The sequence below is a fragment of the Cydia splendana genome, chromosome Z (assembly GCF_910591565.1).
Source record: "Cydia splendana chromosome Z, ilCydSple1.2, whole genome shotgun sequence".
NCBI classification, from domain to species: domain Eukaryota; kingdom Metazoa; phylum Arthropoda; class Insecta; order Lepidoptera; family Tortricidae; genus Cydia; species Cydia splendana.
The window spans coordinates 26415968-26433572 of NC_085987.1; the positions used below are offsets into that span (position 1 = coordinate 26415968).

Here is a 17605-nt window from a genome sequence, read left to right on the forward strand (position 1 = left end):
ATGTATTTTTTTTTATATTTATTGCCATGAGTCTCTCGTTGCCCACAAACGCTGTAAAGGGTTAGAACGTCGGAATGTATTTTAAATTAATTATCAAAGAATATAATACTCACTAGGAGAAGAACGGTAACTCCATACAAAAAAATGTCCCCATAGACTAGACATAAAAATTCAAATTCGCTCTCCTTCTTGATTCGACTGGCAAATCATATTACTTTTTAGCAACCGGGTTTTTTAACCTAATTAGACCCCGCTGAATCCGAATTTGCCGGCTGCTCGATCGAAATCTTGACCGGAAGTGAGATATTTGACATTAACGGGTCCCTTTTTTTAGTTTTTCGTAAATAACCTTTAAACGGTGGCGCATAGCAAAAAATGATCTACTACATAAGTAATCTGCATAAAATTGCCTACAAGAAAAATTTAGTACAATTTTTCGCTAGGATCAATATTCAAAGAGATATTAACGCGGGAAATTTAATTATAATCACTTCTAAGGTCCCTTTTTTTAGTTTTTCGAGAATAACTCATAAACGGTGGCCAATATCAAAAAATGTTGTTAAACGATAATAATCTACACAAAATTTTGAACAAAAAAAGACAGTACACTTTTCGCAGGGATCAATATTTAAAAAGATAATAAAGAGGGAAAGTTCTAGTATAATAAATTCTAAGTTTCCTTGTTTTTATTTATTCGTTAATAATTTGAAAAGTATGACTCAAAGCAAAAAAAAATCTTATACATAAATAATAAACATAAAATTTCCTACAGGAAACATGTAGAACACTTTTCGCTAGGATCAATATTTAAAAAGACAAAGCAGCGGGTAAGTTATAAATAATCAATTTTAAAGTCCCTGTTTAGTTTTTTGTAAATAACTCGTAAACGGTGTCCCATAGCAAAATAGGTTTTTAAGAATAAATTATCTACATAAAATTTCCTCCAAAAATATCTGGAACACTTTTCCCTAGGACCAATATTTAAAGCGATATTAAAGGAAGAAAGTTAATTACAATCAGTTCACATTTCACTTTTTTTTAGTTTTTCGTAAATAACTCGTAAACGGTGGCCCGTTGCATAACAATATTATACACAAACATTAAACATAAAATTGTCCACAAAAAAGGTTCTGTACACTTTTTCGCTACGATCAATATTTAAAGAGGTATTAAAGGGGGTAAGTTAATTGTAATCAATTTCCAGGTCCCTATTTTTAGGTTTTCGTAAATGACTCGTAAAATAAGGCTCATAGCAAAATAAGTTCTTAATGTTTTTGTAAATAAATAATCGATATAAAAAATGCTATTAAAGCGGGAAAGTTAAATAATGTGTAGAATTGATTATAATTAACTTTCCCCCTTTAATACCTCATTAAATATTGATACTAGCGAAAAAGTGTAGATAACCCTTCGGTACACGGCGGGAAGAAGTTGATAACTCGAGATATTTTATTCATAAGGTCATTAAGAACCTATTTTGCTATGGGCCACCATTTACGAGTCATTTGCGGATAACTAAAAATAGGGACCTGGAAATTGTATAATAATTAACTTACCCCCTTTAATACCTCATTAAATATTGATCGTAGCGAAAAAGTGTACAGAACCTTTTTTGTGGACAATTCTATGTTCAATATTTATGTATAAATATTGTTTTGCAACGGGCCACCGTTTAGGAGTTATTTACGAAAAACTAAAAAAAAGTGACCTGTGAACTGATTGTAATTGACATTCTTCCTTTAATATCGCTTTAAATATTGATCCTAGAGAAAAGTGTTCCAGATATTTTTTGGAGGAAATTTTATGAAGATAATTTATTCTTTAAAACCTATTTTGCTATGGGACACCGTTTAAGAGTTATTTACAAAAAACTAAACAGGGACTTTAAAATTGATTATTTATAACTTACCCGCTGCTTTGTCTTTTTAAATATTGATCCTAGCGAAAAGTGTTCTACGTGTTTCTTGTAGGAAATTTTATGTTTATTATTTATGTATAAGATTTTTTTTTGCTATGAGTCATACTTTTCAAATTATTAACGAATAAAATAAAAACAAGGAAACTTAGAATTTATTATACTAGAACTTTCCCTCTTTATTATCTTTTTAAATATTGATCCCTGCGAAAAGTGTACTGAATCTTTTTTGTTCAACATATTGTGTAGATTATTATCGTTTAACAACATTTTTTGATATTGGCCACCGTTTATGAGTTATTTACGAAAAACTAAAAAAAGGGACCTTAGAAGTGATTATAATTAAATTTCCCGCGTTAATATCTCTTTGAATATTGATCCTAGCGAAAAATTGTACTGAATCTTTCTTGTAGGCAATTTTATGCAGATTACTTATGTAGTAGAACATTTTTTGCTATGCGTCTCCGTTTAAGAGTTATTTACGAAAAACTAAAAAAAGGGACCTTTAATGTCAAATATCTCACTTCCGGTCAAGATTTCGATCAAGCAACCGGCAAATTCGGATTCAGCGGGGTCTAGTTAGGTTAAAAAAACCCGGTTGCCTAAAAGTAATATGATTTGCCAGTCGAAACCGATTTTATGAAAAATAAAACCAGTCTACCAACCGTTTATATGTTTATACTAGTGGCGCCGTCGTTGTGTACCAAAAACTAAAGTTGACAACCCATGGTATAATAATATACTCCGCCTGGTACTCCATTCCGAGATTCGCGTATGACCTAACTGACACGCGCCTACGTCATCATGCTGTTTACAGGTTCTCAAACTTTGAAATGTGGGAGAATTTTAACCAACGGTGAAAATTATTTTAACGGCATTAATTTTAAGTTATTCATGTAGAAACATAGTAAAATAAAACAAATCTAATGTATTAAATTAAACTTTATTTATCTATACAAGACAAACGTTTAAAAAACTAATTCACAGTTACACATTAATTACCAAGCTTACGACGTGAAAAGTTTGGAAAACACTGCGACTGCTGACACTGAGCGAGAAGGAAATAACAATTAACACGCGTTCGACAAGGATGACGGTCAGGGCATGAAGTTATCTAGATCCGAATTGTCAAATGTGCACAGCGCTATCCTGTGTTGCCAGTAGTATAAACAGAATTACCCGAAAGTCTGAAATTTCTTTCGTGAATCGGAAGATATTGCTAACGAGTAATTAAAAATGACGTGTTATTGTAAAATTTAAGCTAAAATACATATAAATGAAAATTATAAAATTATAAAGAAATATTTTAACTTATTAACCATAGGTATAATGTACCCATGTAACATGTTATGTTGAAATAAAGTGGCAATGTTATTGTGACGGTAGGCCCGTGTCACTCTGGGAATGGAAGACCATGTTTTATTAGACCATGTTGACAACCGGTTTAGCCTGGCGGGTATTGGTAGGTAGTAATTCTGTTGATAAACATATTTGTTATCTTCATATCACGTAATATATGAAAGATGCAAATATTACGCCTTGTTTGTGGTATTATCAATTGATTTAAATAAAAGGCATATTTATGTTTATAACATGTATAATTTTATTTATTAAAAATGTATTACATATAGAAAAAACTGAAAATGAAAACCTGACAACTTAATAAAAAAATTGACATTAATAAAGCGCATTCACAAAGTTTTCAGTATAATACAAATAACTTTAGGCATGCCTACCTATTACACTTTACACACACAGATACACTACACTTTACACACGGCATTTTACACAGATTTCCAACTTGTATTCATACATTTCTTCACGGTTAATTAATACGCTTTCCAGGTGCGTTATGACTCGGTTCCTTCTGAACCCACTAAAGCTGTGAATTTCACTCAAATATGTATCTTCAACAGCCGTTGCACCGCATTTAGCACATTTTCTATGTGCATTGCTGTAATCCATGTAGGTACAGACTTATACAGAGTCTTAAGTGGTAGTACCGCTACGTTGTATTTATTATTTAAAGATTAAATAAATAAAATTTTCGTTATGAACTTTTACCACAGCAGTTGGACAGAGTCATTGACAAATATATTTTTTTATTATGGTGGGTAGACGTACCTACTCTCCATATATTTTATGAACATTGATAAAGACAGTTGGAAGCAAATATTCATTATAAAACTTAATCGCATGTAAATAAGTTTTAAGTGTTTTAAGTTCCGTTTTATGATTAATAATGTAAATCAATCTTGCAATCTGGCGGTCGCGGGTTCAAACCCCGGCTCGTACCAATGAGTTTTTCGAAACTTATGTACGAAATATCATTTGATATTTACCAGTCGCTTTTCGGTGAAGGAAAACATCGTGAGGAAACCGGACTAATCCCAATAAGGCCTAGTTTTCCCCTCTGGGTTGGAAGGTCAGATGGCAGTCGCTTTCGTAAAAACTAGTGCGGACCCCAGGCTCCCATGGGCCGTGGCAAAATGCCGGGATAACGCGAGGAAGAAGAAGAAGAATGTAAACAATTCGTGAAAATTTAAATCTTAGTTGGGTGCAATGTTGCTGTAGAAAAATGTTTTTATTTTGATTACTGGCAACTTTTTCTAGGAGGCCAAAGCACACATAGAAGCTTCAGGCGCACACATGCGCAATTATAAGGGGACATAACTTTCTTAGGAAGTGAACAGGCCTTGTTCATTATACGCGAATTACGCGATATAATCCGTTTACATGTTATTTCACTTATTTCATGAGTTACTTCCGCGGTAACCAAAGACAATGTTAAACATTGCTTTGACCTCTTCTTTCATCATTGGAGCTAACCTCTTTACTTATTTATATATATTACATATCTTCCTAGGCCTTCACAAAGCGTTGACTTCGGGCCTTACGGGCACTAAAAATGGTACTAGTTCAGGTGTGCCACTCACGAATTCGAGCCAATCGTGCAGTCTAATGCAACTAGTTGCAACCAACCGCGCGCGTGATGCGAACTCATCAACCAATCGCGTTGTTGCGGTGTCGCACCGCTGTACTGGCCCCATTCATGCACCATTCTTAGAAACTGTATGTGAATATCTGAATCAACGGGGAAAATGTGCCTAGTGGTAGTACTTTACATGTAAAGTAAGGTTACAAATACAAAGTCAGGTTAAAATTCATAGTTTTTATTCTTTATTTAGTTATAATTTTGACAAGTTAAAAAATCATTAAAAATTTCAAATATACATAAGTAATATTGCACGGTCTGATTAGACATACCTATTTTTGAGAGAGTTGGATGCAACTCATAGACATTTGATTAAATGGTGCTAATACTTAAATGTATTAATATTAATATGTACAACACCGTGGAATACTATTGGGTATTTGTCTCTTTACTGTCGCTTTCGTCGACTGTACCTAAATAATAACAATGAATTCAATTTTATATTCACTCCTAACACAGTGGTAATATATATTTACAAATGCCGTCAGTCTGGTTTTATTTTAATAGACTAAAGTAGATCCTTTCTCTCTAATATACAGTAACTAGGTAATAGAAGTAAGATATCGCTATCTCTCTCTCTCACTATGTCGTGTGAAAAAGGCCACAAACAAGATAAAGCCAAGGTGTTACACTCATTTGGCACCTACCGATAGTAAGGTAACCTAATCAATATTGTAAATTAGTAAATTCCTTTGTCACAATTCATCCTAGAGTAATGATTAAATCTCGTAAATTAATAACATGTTACCATGTAATCTACCAACTAGCTCGATAGCGTTCCACCTTGACTTCGTAAATGTACAAAATTTACATAATTATATATAGGTACTCTAGCTCTACAACCTTATAGTCCAGTGGCCGGCTGCATGAAACCCACCTGATACAAAAATTTAAATACCTACTCTGTGGGGGTAGCTGACTTTTAGTAGCTTCAACTGCTCTTGGTCGGCCGCGGCTTATTTAATTAGCAAATTTTGTGTAAATAGCAAAAAAGTGGTACAAAAATTAATCAAAAAAAAACCCATCAAAAATAGAATAAAAGAAACGGATTAAAATAAGTACCTAAATTAAACCTGTTGACGTATATCTTGGTCGGCCTCACTTTAGACTGGGAATCCGACCAGAAATAAGTTAGAGTAGGTAGGTATTTTCTATTTTTTTATGAGATGGGTTTCATGCAGCCGGCCATCGGACTATATGTTTATAAACATTCGCGTGTTTTTCATCTTAATTTGATTACGTATACCTAACCTAATACATAGGATGAAGTTAATTTAATTAATGTGGTTGTTTAGAATAGTCTGGAAACTGGAACGCTCAAACATTAGATTCGATTAAGCAAATATATAAATAAATAATACAAGATTTTAATTTTATAATACTGTATACACTTCTAAAAGCGGTTTGACAGAAGGTCAAGTCTAGATGTTAATAAAAGTCATAAGGAGTCTATCTCAAGGAGTTATGTAAAAGGTCAATGCGTACAATGTTATTTAATAATTTTTTGACTAGGACATAGTTCTCAAACGACAGTCCGAGGACCACAGATTTACAATGTGTTTCAAAGTGGTTTCCAAGAGAGTAATACTCGTACATATCATACATGTCAGCAAACAATATTATTAAGCAAAGTAACGTACTTGTCGATAAAATATTCGGAACCACTGGACAAGGGTCATGATAGCATTCTATTTCATTCAAGATAAAAAATAATTTCCGTAAACTACAACAAATGCTTATTATCATTACCTACTCTTAAATTTTAACGTTTTGTGAACTGTAGTTGTTTAAAGGAAAGGCAATTTATATGAATCATATTAAAATTAACGATAGGTATGCCTACGTCATTCGTGCTAAAGAAAATCTTACGATTGTGCGGTCGCGTTGATGACGATTTACTTTGACAGCCTATTTGGGAATGTCACGCAAAATGATTAAATGCAAATTGTTGTTTAATGTCATCATGGATGACGTACATTGACGCAATTTAACCAGGTACTCAGCCAACACTATATATGTACGTACATGTACACAGGATCTACTACGTTAAATTCTTCAAGGAATGTTTTATTGTAAAGGATATAAATAGTATTAATTAGTAATTTGGGATATAATTGTAATATTTCTCAATGATGATCGAATGATCCTTAATGTTCGTGCCCGATAAGCTAGCCTCGGATAAAGACGGCTGGCAGCAGATCAACTTATTCGACATAAAGTCTGTTTTCTCTATATATTTAAATTTAAAGTTGAGTTTACATACACAAAAATGATGTGAAAAAAAAAACAATGGAAATACATAAAATGCGTACACATTTAGGCCGGAACATGCATTATCTTTACCTTATTTGTATTACGAGGCTGCCAAACCATTGCGAGGTTAACCGGAGCATTTTACCTGGGCTATACATTTACATGTTACAAATATACGACTTTCAACATGGTTCATTAACTACCCCATTTAAGTTCACCTTTACACTTATAGGGAAGTCTTGTTTACTTTAAAACCTCAAAGATTTTAGCTATTTTTTTAGTAGAATACCAAGTGTAATGGCAGCCTACGTAAGTGAGTGAATAGAGGGTATTACTGCAACGTTCTGCCGCCAGAGTGCACTACTAGCACTATAGTAATTTATACATACTGTGCCTTAAACAGCTTTTTGACAAGTTTTCACAGATAATAAAATAAAACATTGATATATCAAGGCGGTTTGTTTACAAAGGGCCTACCGGGAAACGTTAAAATCGGAATTTCGTTCTGCCTCTTTATGTATCGAATATGCAAGAGTGATAGAGAGGTTAGATAACGAAATTTCGATTTTCTTGTTTCGTGGTGTACCCTTCGATTGTGTGCCCCCTACGCAGAGTTACGCGTAATATTCCCTATTCTATGTACGTATGTAGGAAGATGTCACATAGCTGGGGTCCGGCGGGCCGGCTAGAGCAGGTGCAGATGGTCGTCGGAGACGGCGTGCAGCGCGGCGGAGAGCGCGGCTCGGAGCGCGGGCGCGAGGCGCGCGGGCGCCTGCAGCGCCAGCACGCGCGCCGCGCTCGGCGCCGGCGCCACGCCCCCGTCCGCGCCCGTGTACCGCGCCACGCGAGCCATGGCTGCGCTGCTTATCTGTGTACAATAATATTGTTCTTTACTACCGTACCTGCTTACTGATCCATTTACCAAAGCTGACATGAACGAAATTACTGAACTCATGATATCTATAATTGTGTAAGAACGCTCTGTCATTAACATTCATACGCAATAATAGTTTTACAGATTTTGACATTTTCAAATAAATACTCTCTTTCACTTATAAGATCAGGCGGTCTAGCATGAGTTGCGTTCTCGCGCGCGGCTCCATAAATCGTAAGTATATCAGTAGTAAAAGCAATCACAACAAAAGCCACGGAGCGACGAAATAATTTTATAGATAAATCATGATCGACTGCCTTTACACACTGAAATCAAAATATTCAATCTTCGTTCCAAAGTTTTGTCTAGTTACTTAATTAGACCAGAATGCTGTAATATTATACCGAGTTATCCTATAACAGGGAAACGCACTAGGTCTTGAGTAAACGATTTAATTTGAACTGGGTACACGACAATGCATAAACCGACGCTGCCATCCTTTTCGCGAGAACCCATATTTAGTATGTTGAGTAAGGAACACAAATGTATGGAACAGCATGTACTTTAGTCTCAGGCGATGCCGCTTGGCGCGATTGTTCCTTAGGTCAAACAAAGTTGATCTGGCCCGGTAGCCGGGAGATCGTACCATGCAGACCCCCCAAAAAGGGGGGGTGAAAGGGTCGGCTCCCCAGGTCCAATCTATGCTATATTCCTTCCTAGTCTTAGCAACTAGGGCAAGTTATATATCATTTTCGTATAATTTAGAGACGGGGAATTCATTTTCGAAATAATTATTATACCTTTCCGTACAAAAAAAAATATTTTTGTACAAAAAATGAAAATGTTATGTAATTTAGGATGTTACAAACACAGTGTGGCGATTTGCACTAAATAAAAAATGGGACGATGTAGCCCATGTATTCTGAAAAATATCACTTTATAGTAGGCATTCATACATTTTTTCGTAATAAAAAAAAAATTATAGCGCGTGGCGGTAACGATTTCCATACAAATGGAACTATGCCCAAAGTCAAAGATTAAAAAAGTTTACTAAAACACTGAATTTGGCATTTTAAAAGTTTAAATATAATGTTTTAATGATTTTTCCATCCATTTTTATTTTTATTCCATACAAACTATCTCCTCCCCCCCCTTTCCCCCCTTAAGGGAAGAAATTTATAAATTTGTTTTTATAACTAACTTATACCTTTTGTAGAAGGCTAGGAAGGAATATAGCATAGACTGGACCTGGGGAGCCGACCCTTTCACCCCCACTTTTTGGGGGATCTGCATGGTACGATCTCCTGGCTACCGGGCCAGATCAACTTTGTTTGACCTAAGGAACAATCGTGCCAAGCGGCATCGCCTGAGACTAAAGTGCATGCTGAATGACCTTACACAACCTACCCGATGACATACGCTGTCAGTTAGGCCACGTTCAAAACCCCGCTAACAATACGTACTGTACGGTACTGTAGAACTGCACTATACTACCAGTTTACACCTAAATCAGTAATCACATGTCGTATACTTGCAGCTCAAACAATAAAAATAAAACATTATCAATAAAATATTAAGAAATTAACATGAATACGGTCTTGTGAAAACCGTTGGTCAACAATTACCTGATATTCATCGTCTTCGTCCACAGATTTAGACTCTACAACATTCTCCTTTTGTCTTCTCGTTACCACCAACTGTGGAAAGTAAAAGGTAAGTATTAGAGAGTGTTCATCATTTCAAATGTAGGTATATTTAGTAGGTACAATTAAATAGTCGCTTTGTTATTCCTTACCTCGACGATAGGTCCTTGGTGGGGCCTTAGCGTGCAGAATCGAAGATCTACCATTTCAACGATTCGCTCTGTATCTGGGTCAGTAATCATGAGGTACTGAAACAATAGAAACCATATACAGAAAACCCGATAAGGTAAGTTGATATGTCGAATTAATTGTATATATTTAAATGTGATCTACTTCGAAATGTTACAACCTTAAAACATGATGATTTTATTTACAGTACCTAGGTATAAATACGTTGACCGTTCGAGATATGTAATTCGTACCTCGGATTAGATTGTCCTGTTGGTCTTGTGCACAAAAAGGTAAGGACCGTCATAAATTTGCTTTGACTTTAGTTCAACTTTAATCTATAGACTAAAAGCTATCCCCGGAAAATGAGCATGGGTTGGTTAGAGCAGGTACCTTGTGCGTGAGCAGCAGACGCAACGGCGCATCGTCTACCAGCACGTCGAAGCCGGCCAGCGCGTGCACCTCGGCCAGCCGGAACGACCAGCGCACGCAGTCGCGCCGCCAGCCGCAGCCGCCGCTCTCCAACCCCGCGCACGAGGAGCGCCGCTACAAACAAACGCATAATATCCTCCTGAGTCCTTGAGGCCTTTATATAGGATTTAATCCAAATCGAATTTTGAATAAAATGGAATACACAAGAAGGTTCTATTTTCAAAACTGCAATAATGACAAGGAGGATATAAACTCCTCTAGGTAGAGGAGCACGCAGGTGCGTGCGTTCATAAAAGGTGACCCATAAACTTGATTTTTTTTATGACCAACTACGGTCTTTGGTCGTCTATAACTGAGCGACCAAGCTGCTTTCAAATATCTGAACATTATTTATGGGCACGTCGTAAAAGTTCATGTTTCGTTATTTTTCTCCACTATAGTTCATTTTTTAGCATTAGAAATAAGGCAAACAATCTTGACGTGTCTTTTAATTGAAAAACACATTTTAAAAATAAGTTACGGCAAATATGTAACAATTATGAATCTAATACGACCATTGATATTCTTCTGCTTTCATAAGTAATAGTTATTGATTTTTAAAAAAGCGTTTTTCAATTAATATGACATGTCAGGATCGCTTACCTTCTTTCAAGTTCTTTCTAATGCAAAAAAAACGAACTATATAACACATCGTTTACTGACTCCACCGTGCAGAACGTTTGCCAATTGTGTTCGTGGTAAATGGCCCCAGTCACCGCCCTTAGCCTAATGCCTCGAGCCGTCTTGTTTGACACTATCAGTCCTTGCTGGTACACCCTAACTGTCCAGAATCATCGTATCCTCCTGGTGTTCCCGCAGGCATCCCGAAATGACCTTCAGGTGTGGCAGATTTAGAGTCCGTATTACTATTATTCCCCATTGTGATGTGATATAAGAAGCTGTCTTATAGGCTGTCAGCCATTCATTGTCAACCACGTCCAAATTGCCTATTTTACATACCACAATAATTAAGTACTGTAGAACTGTCAGTCGTTCCCATACACGGTATAAAACGTGTCATATACATATATCACACAACATTATGATGTCGAGACAGTATGTGTCATCTCCGCTGTTTTAAATATTGTGACAATGGGAAAATTTGTTCAAGGAAAATGGTCTAGTAAATTAAATTTTACCATTATTTCTACTTAGTAATGATAACTTGTTATTTCCCGAACATAATTATAAGATATGTTGTAAATTTCAACATGAGTCAATATCGCAGTTCATATACAATGAATAAATTGAAATAAACCCTTTGTTTTCTTGTAAACAATTGACGTGATCAACCGTAATTTATTATCTTAGGAAATAACATTACAATACTCAGTATCTTCGAGCAACACCGGCTTCCGACACATCGGAAGGGAGGGGCCCAAGCGATATCTCACCGTACAAATATTTCTGCCATTTTTCGCGGGGGGAAAGGTGCACACAGTCGCACTTCTCACACACTTACATACAAAATCCAATCTGTAATGACGACATAAATACATAGAAAATGACACACGTCAACGACAAATCTTGCAAACCTCGATCTCTTTTTGTGTACGGACGAGTGACAAGTGTCACAACACGCACACTAACACATTTTCGTTGAAGTATGTTATTGTATTCTGAGAGATGAGAAGTCGGATTTGTCGCTCGACCGATCCGCAATTTGTACTGAGCGAGCAAAATCGATAAATCCAACAACAACATGAGACTAAAATATAATAATTGTGTTTGAATGTAATTAAACGTATGATATGTAAAAAAAATATTACATGTGAAATGTAACACTTTCTTTTTGTAAATTTGATGTCCCCGACCTCTTTTTATAACAAAAAACCGAGCAAACAGGCATTTTTGTGCAGCAGTGTTCACGCGCGCGTCTGGACTCGGTCTAGTGAAAAATCCAAGTGCAACTAGTTTTATTACCCGCGCTAGATTAGATTGACGCGCAAATCTTGTACCTCGGCAGAGGGGAAATAGTGCGAATGCCGCCTCCCTTCCGTGTTGCTCGAAGCTCAGTATCGATGATTACTTCCTATATTTTTTATTAAAATCTGCTTAGTATAAATAATTTTATGACGTTGAAACTATGAAATATTGTCAATTATCTCATAATCTTTTTGTCAAACTCGGGTGAAAGCACCATATTCAAATTTATTTTCTTTCTTCGTTAGACTGTACTATAACACGAAATACTAGTTGTTAGGGTGGGCATACCTGCGGCACGGGGTCCCAGCCGGTCTGGCGCAGAAGGCCGTGGCCAGCGAAGGCGACCAGGTCGGCGGTGGCGGACAGCGGCTTGGTGAGCGCGCCCAGCAGGCCGCGCCGCAGCGCCGCCGCGCCGCCCTCCACCTCGCCCACCGCCACGCTCACCAGCGGGTGGTGCGCCAGCCCGCCCACTGCGCCTGTACATGATCGTTTCATTTAGCTTAATAATACGTACACAAGGGCCGGTTGTTTAAAATTGTTGGTAAAGGTAACTTGCGTCTGTTAATATTTTCTCATGGTTTTAATCATATGCCTAATTTTATACATGACAGCAGGATTTTATGATACTGAGAGCGATATTTTGACTTTATAATTTGAATCGCATCGCATTTACAAACCCTCTGGTGTTGCGGGTACCGTGTTCATGGGCGTCGGTAATCGCTTACCTTCAGGCAATTCGTCTGATCGTTTGCCTTCTATTATCATTAAATAAAATTAGTGCGAGCGACATGTGTAGCTATGAGTTTAGATTTAGTGTATTTAGTACTAATGACACAACTGCCTGTGCATTTCGCGTGCACACATCAGTTTGAGCAATCGTATCATAACAAGATCATACCACAATCGTGCCGTCAGTATGTCACCATTACCAACCATCATGTCATCAACCATTAAACCGTATATTACCAAGTATGTTGATAGCGAAGTTGGTGATGCCGGCGGCAAGTCCCTGAACAAAGGTGTCGGGGTGGCGTCGGCGCGCGGCAGCGGCGCGGCGCGCATGGTCGTCGTCGCCGGCCAGCAGGTCGAGGTTGCGCGCCAGCGAGCCGGCGCAGGCGCTGAGCGAGCGCAGCAGCGCGGCCGCCGCCGCCGCCGCCACGCCGCGCACGCCACCGCGCGCGCCCCCAACGCGCGCTGCCAATGCGCCCGGCGCACCCAACAGCTCCAAGCCGCCTACGACCCAACCTACCGACACAATATCATGTCATATTTTCACATCTTGGGGTACGGCAGTGCCCCCGCCAAGTAGAGCTTACTTATTTATAATGAGATTAATGAGATAAAATTACAATTCGATTTTTTATTGATCGTGATGACCTTAAATGAAAAATATAGGAGAACAATTAAAACTATAAGGATAAATGTATACCTGCGCCCAATATGGCGGCGGAGAGGTAGTGCACGGTGAGCGCGTGCGTCAGTCGCTCGGCGCACGTCACCATGTCCGTCTGCTGGAACGCGCTCAGGCATAACGGACTCTGGTCCAGCGCAATGTACATACGCACCTGCACATAAATATTCTCTATTAATCCTAGAAAGAATACACACAGGACAAAAAAGTTGGCAGCTATCGAATTGGGTACTTTCCTCTACTTAAAATAAACTATTTCACACGAAATAAAGCACCAGATCATTATTAGAAAAACATAGATTGCAGTTATTTCTAAACACAATTTCTATTTAATAAATCTGATGGAAGTATAAAAAGTAGGTGAGTTGACTGTGACGTCACTACACACGTTTTCATATAAATTCTTTATACCTAAGCAAATCGTTTTGACAGTTCTAAAAAAGAAGCTGATTTGACTATCAGGAAACTAGCCAATTGTATGATATCGTCTTCAATCGATAGAAGCCCTTGAGAAATCATGTGCCATTTTGTTTCCTACGGCCGCTTAGCCTGGAACCTATACTCCAAAACGTAATTCAAGACCAAATAAAGTAAGAAAATGTTGCCACTTTTTACTAGCGCGTCTTGTATTTAAGTAAAATTAAGTAAATAAAAGTACTTTTTTTAAATAGTAGGAGTAAAATTATTAATCAAAAGGAATTTACTATTTTACAAACAAATTATTGCAGTGGCAACACTTTCTTACTTTTTTTGGTCTTCAATTACGTTTTGGAGTATAGATGGTAGCGAGTGAGATCACGTACTCCTTAAAGCACGATACACACGAAGTAGCCAGTAAACATCTAAGCACGACCGTAGCGGACACTATAGCGCGCGTCGGACGCGACGAGAGCTCCGGGCGCGAGTGCCGTGCCGGTCCCGTCGGCCGCGCGGCCCACGCTCACGTACCCTTTCTCCACGTACGGTATACACCTACCTTACGGTATATACTTTAAGGCCTGAGACACATATCAGTAAACATCTTACGGCAGTATGCAGCGTGAGCGTGAGATCCAGCGGGTGCAGGTGCAACGAGCGTAACCGCAGCGGGCACTGCAGTGCGCGTGTCTCTGCCGCGACGATGGCACCGGGAGCGGGCGTAGGCCCCGCCGGCCTCGCGGCGCGCGCCAGCCGCACCAGCGCGCCCACGTACCCGTCCTCCACGTACAGCGCCAGCGGACCCAGCCGCAGCTCCACCTCCGTCAGTTCTGAATAAAGTTCAATTATTTATTAATTTATAGATTAACTATTTTCATATTTAAATCTTGAAATATGGAGAGAGACGAATGATGAATGATTAAAATCACACATATAGGTATAAAAAGTATCGAAAAGTTTATAATTATACTGAAATGGCTACACCTATATTTTACATCACCCATTCTCGTACTCTGTACTTTCTAGGGCCTGGACATCACAGCGGCTCCCACACGATGCTCTCAGTGGATCGCACGCTTGTTTGATCACCACAGCCCGGATTTTCGAGGGCAAAAACGTACCAGTGCTATTGATTAATAAAATACCGACTCAAGTTTTACTTCAGTTTTAGTTTTTAGTTTTATATCGAGTACCTAAACACAAAAATTAGAAAACTCATATACGTATTTAAGAATCTAAGATCTGTGATCGGTCCTGAAACACTGAAAACTGTATATTTTGCTCTAACGCAGTCCTGTTATCTTATTGTGTTTGTGTATGGGGTGGGGCAGGTAAAACCTTACTTTTGAAAATAGAGCGGGCACAACGTGCTGTATTGAAGAGGTTATGACTAAAAAATCCTTTTTATATCCTACTTCTAAACTATATCGGGAATGCAATTTATTAACAGTAAGAGGTTTATTTATTCGACAGGTTATAATAAGGAAACACAAAACCCTTGAATTTAAAGAAGATGGCACTTTAAATAGGCGTCGTACAGACTATGTCTGCGAGGTCCATAGCTTCCGCCTGGCACTAGCAGGACGGCTTTTTCACTACCTGAGCCCAAAAGTATATAATAAAATAAATAGACTACTTGAAATTTATAAATTGACATTTAGAGAATTAAAATTGAAAGTTACAAACTGGCTGGTTACATTGACATATGAAGAAATCGAGGATCTCCTTTCAGCGCATTCATACACACACACACACACACACACACACACGCACGCACGCACGCACGCACGCACGCACGCACGCACGCACGCACGCACACACACACACACACACACACACACACACACACACACACACACACACACACACACACACAGCACTCACATAACAAACATATTATAAACTAAAATAGGCATGTGCACATTACTTTATTTTCTTATATATATTTTTGTAAGCCCTTATCTTTTACTTTTAATGTACCTCATAAATGACCACTGTCACCACTTTAATACTGTAACGTTATCACTGCAACTTGTATTTATTTCCGGGGTGAGGGCCTGGAGATCTGTAATACAGGTCCAACCTAGTTCGGACTCCAGTCCCTCACAAAGGCTATTGTAAAAATAATATAAAACAAAAATTTTGTTTGTTAAATTATCCTTTGTGAGGTGAAATAAAAACATTTTTTTTTCCTTTATTATTATATATTTGCAAACCTCTTATATTTAATCTTTTTGCAACTGTAAAATTCTAACAACTGATATTGACTCTAGTCATTCTGACATAATTATAACCAGTGGCTCTATGAGCTGTAGATCTCGTGATAAGCTTCAAGCTTAAAACATGGAATAATAAAAAATACTTTGTTGAGTCACACTACTGACACTGAAGTCCTTTATGCTAATTTCCACAATTTTTTACATTTTCCAAATAACGAAACGACAGAAATAATATTCTATCTAACTACCAACCCTGCTTACAAAATTTGACGTGAATCGGCTTAGAAATGCGACGGACGCATGTTCTCCTCTGCAAGTGTCTCGTATGTCCATACGAAAGCATTTTTGCCCAAGCTGAAACTGAGACCTTCGCTAACGCTCGGTCATTCGGTATCAACGAATTAATTGTAAAAGCGATATATAAATATTTTATTCTACTCGTCGACTATAATCTGTGTATTACAACTTCATATACAACTCTATAACCTCACTCTTTTTAACGTTGGATAGTCTATGGCACTTCCGACTCAACTAATATAATTGTATCGATACGGTTTAGTCAATTATAAAAATTTTGAAATTAGAACTTCATACATTTCGATAAAATATTGCTTGTGTAAGGAGACTCGACTCAATACAAATTAGCCAACGATGGCGTTTCGGATCTAATACCGTCGCGGCATCTGTCATACTTCCGTCTACTTAAACACGCTGCTGCGTCGTGTCTATTGGTTGGCCAACTCAAACTTTTTTTCACAATGGACGCCCACGAGATTTTCCCTGCATTGAAATTTGAAAACTTGTAAAAGTGTTAAAGTTTTTGTTTTGTGAGTGAAACTGTGAAAAATACTAAATGAAAATGAGTGACAGCGATGAAAATATGTTGCCCACTACTGAGGAAACGTGATTAGATTGAGTGTTGCATTATTCATTATTCAGTAGTAGAACTAAGTATTGCATTGGGTTAATTTTGGTAACACTATATTTTGATTTTTTACCCGTAAGGTAATTACGGGAAAACAATGCACCTTAAAAAATGTACGTAGTAGTTTTTCATATTAACTGTTTTACTATTTCTGTTAACTTGAGTAAAATAAGTCAGATAGTAGAAGTAGAAAGTATGGTATTATTCATTATTTATTTTAGTTATTTTAGTTAACTCGTAGAAAAAGTATTGTATACAATAGTGATATAATCAAGTTATTCAATCTCGTACCTTACTTAGGCAACTCAGCAAGCTTCGTTGCCTAAACACGGTACTCGACTGAAAAACTCTCTATTATATCACGATTGTATAAAATACTAATGAATTA

At 37.6% G+C, this 17605-nt stretch overlaps 1 protein-coding gene across 1 annotated transcript in view; it reads right to left on the bottom strand.

Moving 5' to 3' along the window:
- Positions 1-5072: 5072 nt before the first annotated feature.
- Positions 5073-17605, bottom strand: part of LOC134805094 (uncharacterized) — a 91562-nt gene continuing 79029 nt past the window's right edge. The window contains exons 78-85 of the mRNA XM_063778384.1: positions 14683-14903; positions 13675-13810; positions 13212-13490; positions 12534-12721; positions 10242-10394; positions 9833-9928; positions 9663-9734; positions 5073-8031 (exon numbers count right to left, since the gene is read on the bottom strand). Of these exons, the coding sequence (XP_063634454.1) occupies positions 7849-8031; positions 9663-9734; positions 9833-9928; positions 10242-10394; positions 12534-12721; positions 13212-13490; positions 13675-13810; positions 14683-14903 (1328 nt within the window). The 3' untranslated portion in view covers positions 5073-7848. The remainder of the gene's footprint in view (positions 8032-9662; positions 9735-9832; positions 9929-10241; positions 10395-12533; positions 12722-13211; positions 13491-13674; positions 13811-14682; positions 14904-17605) is intronic.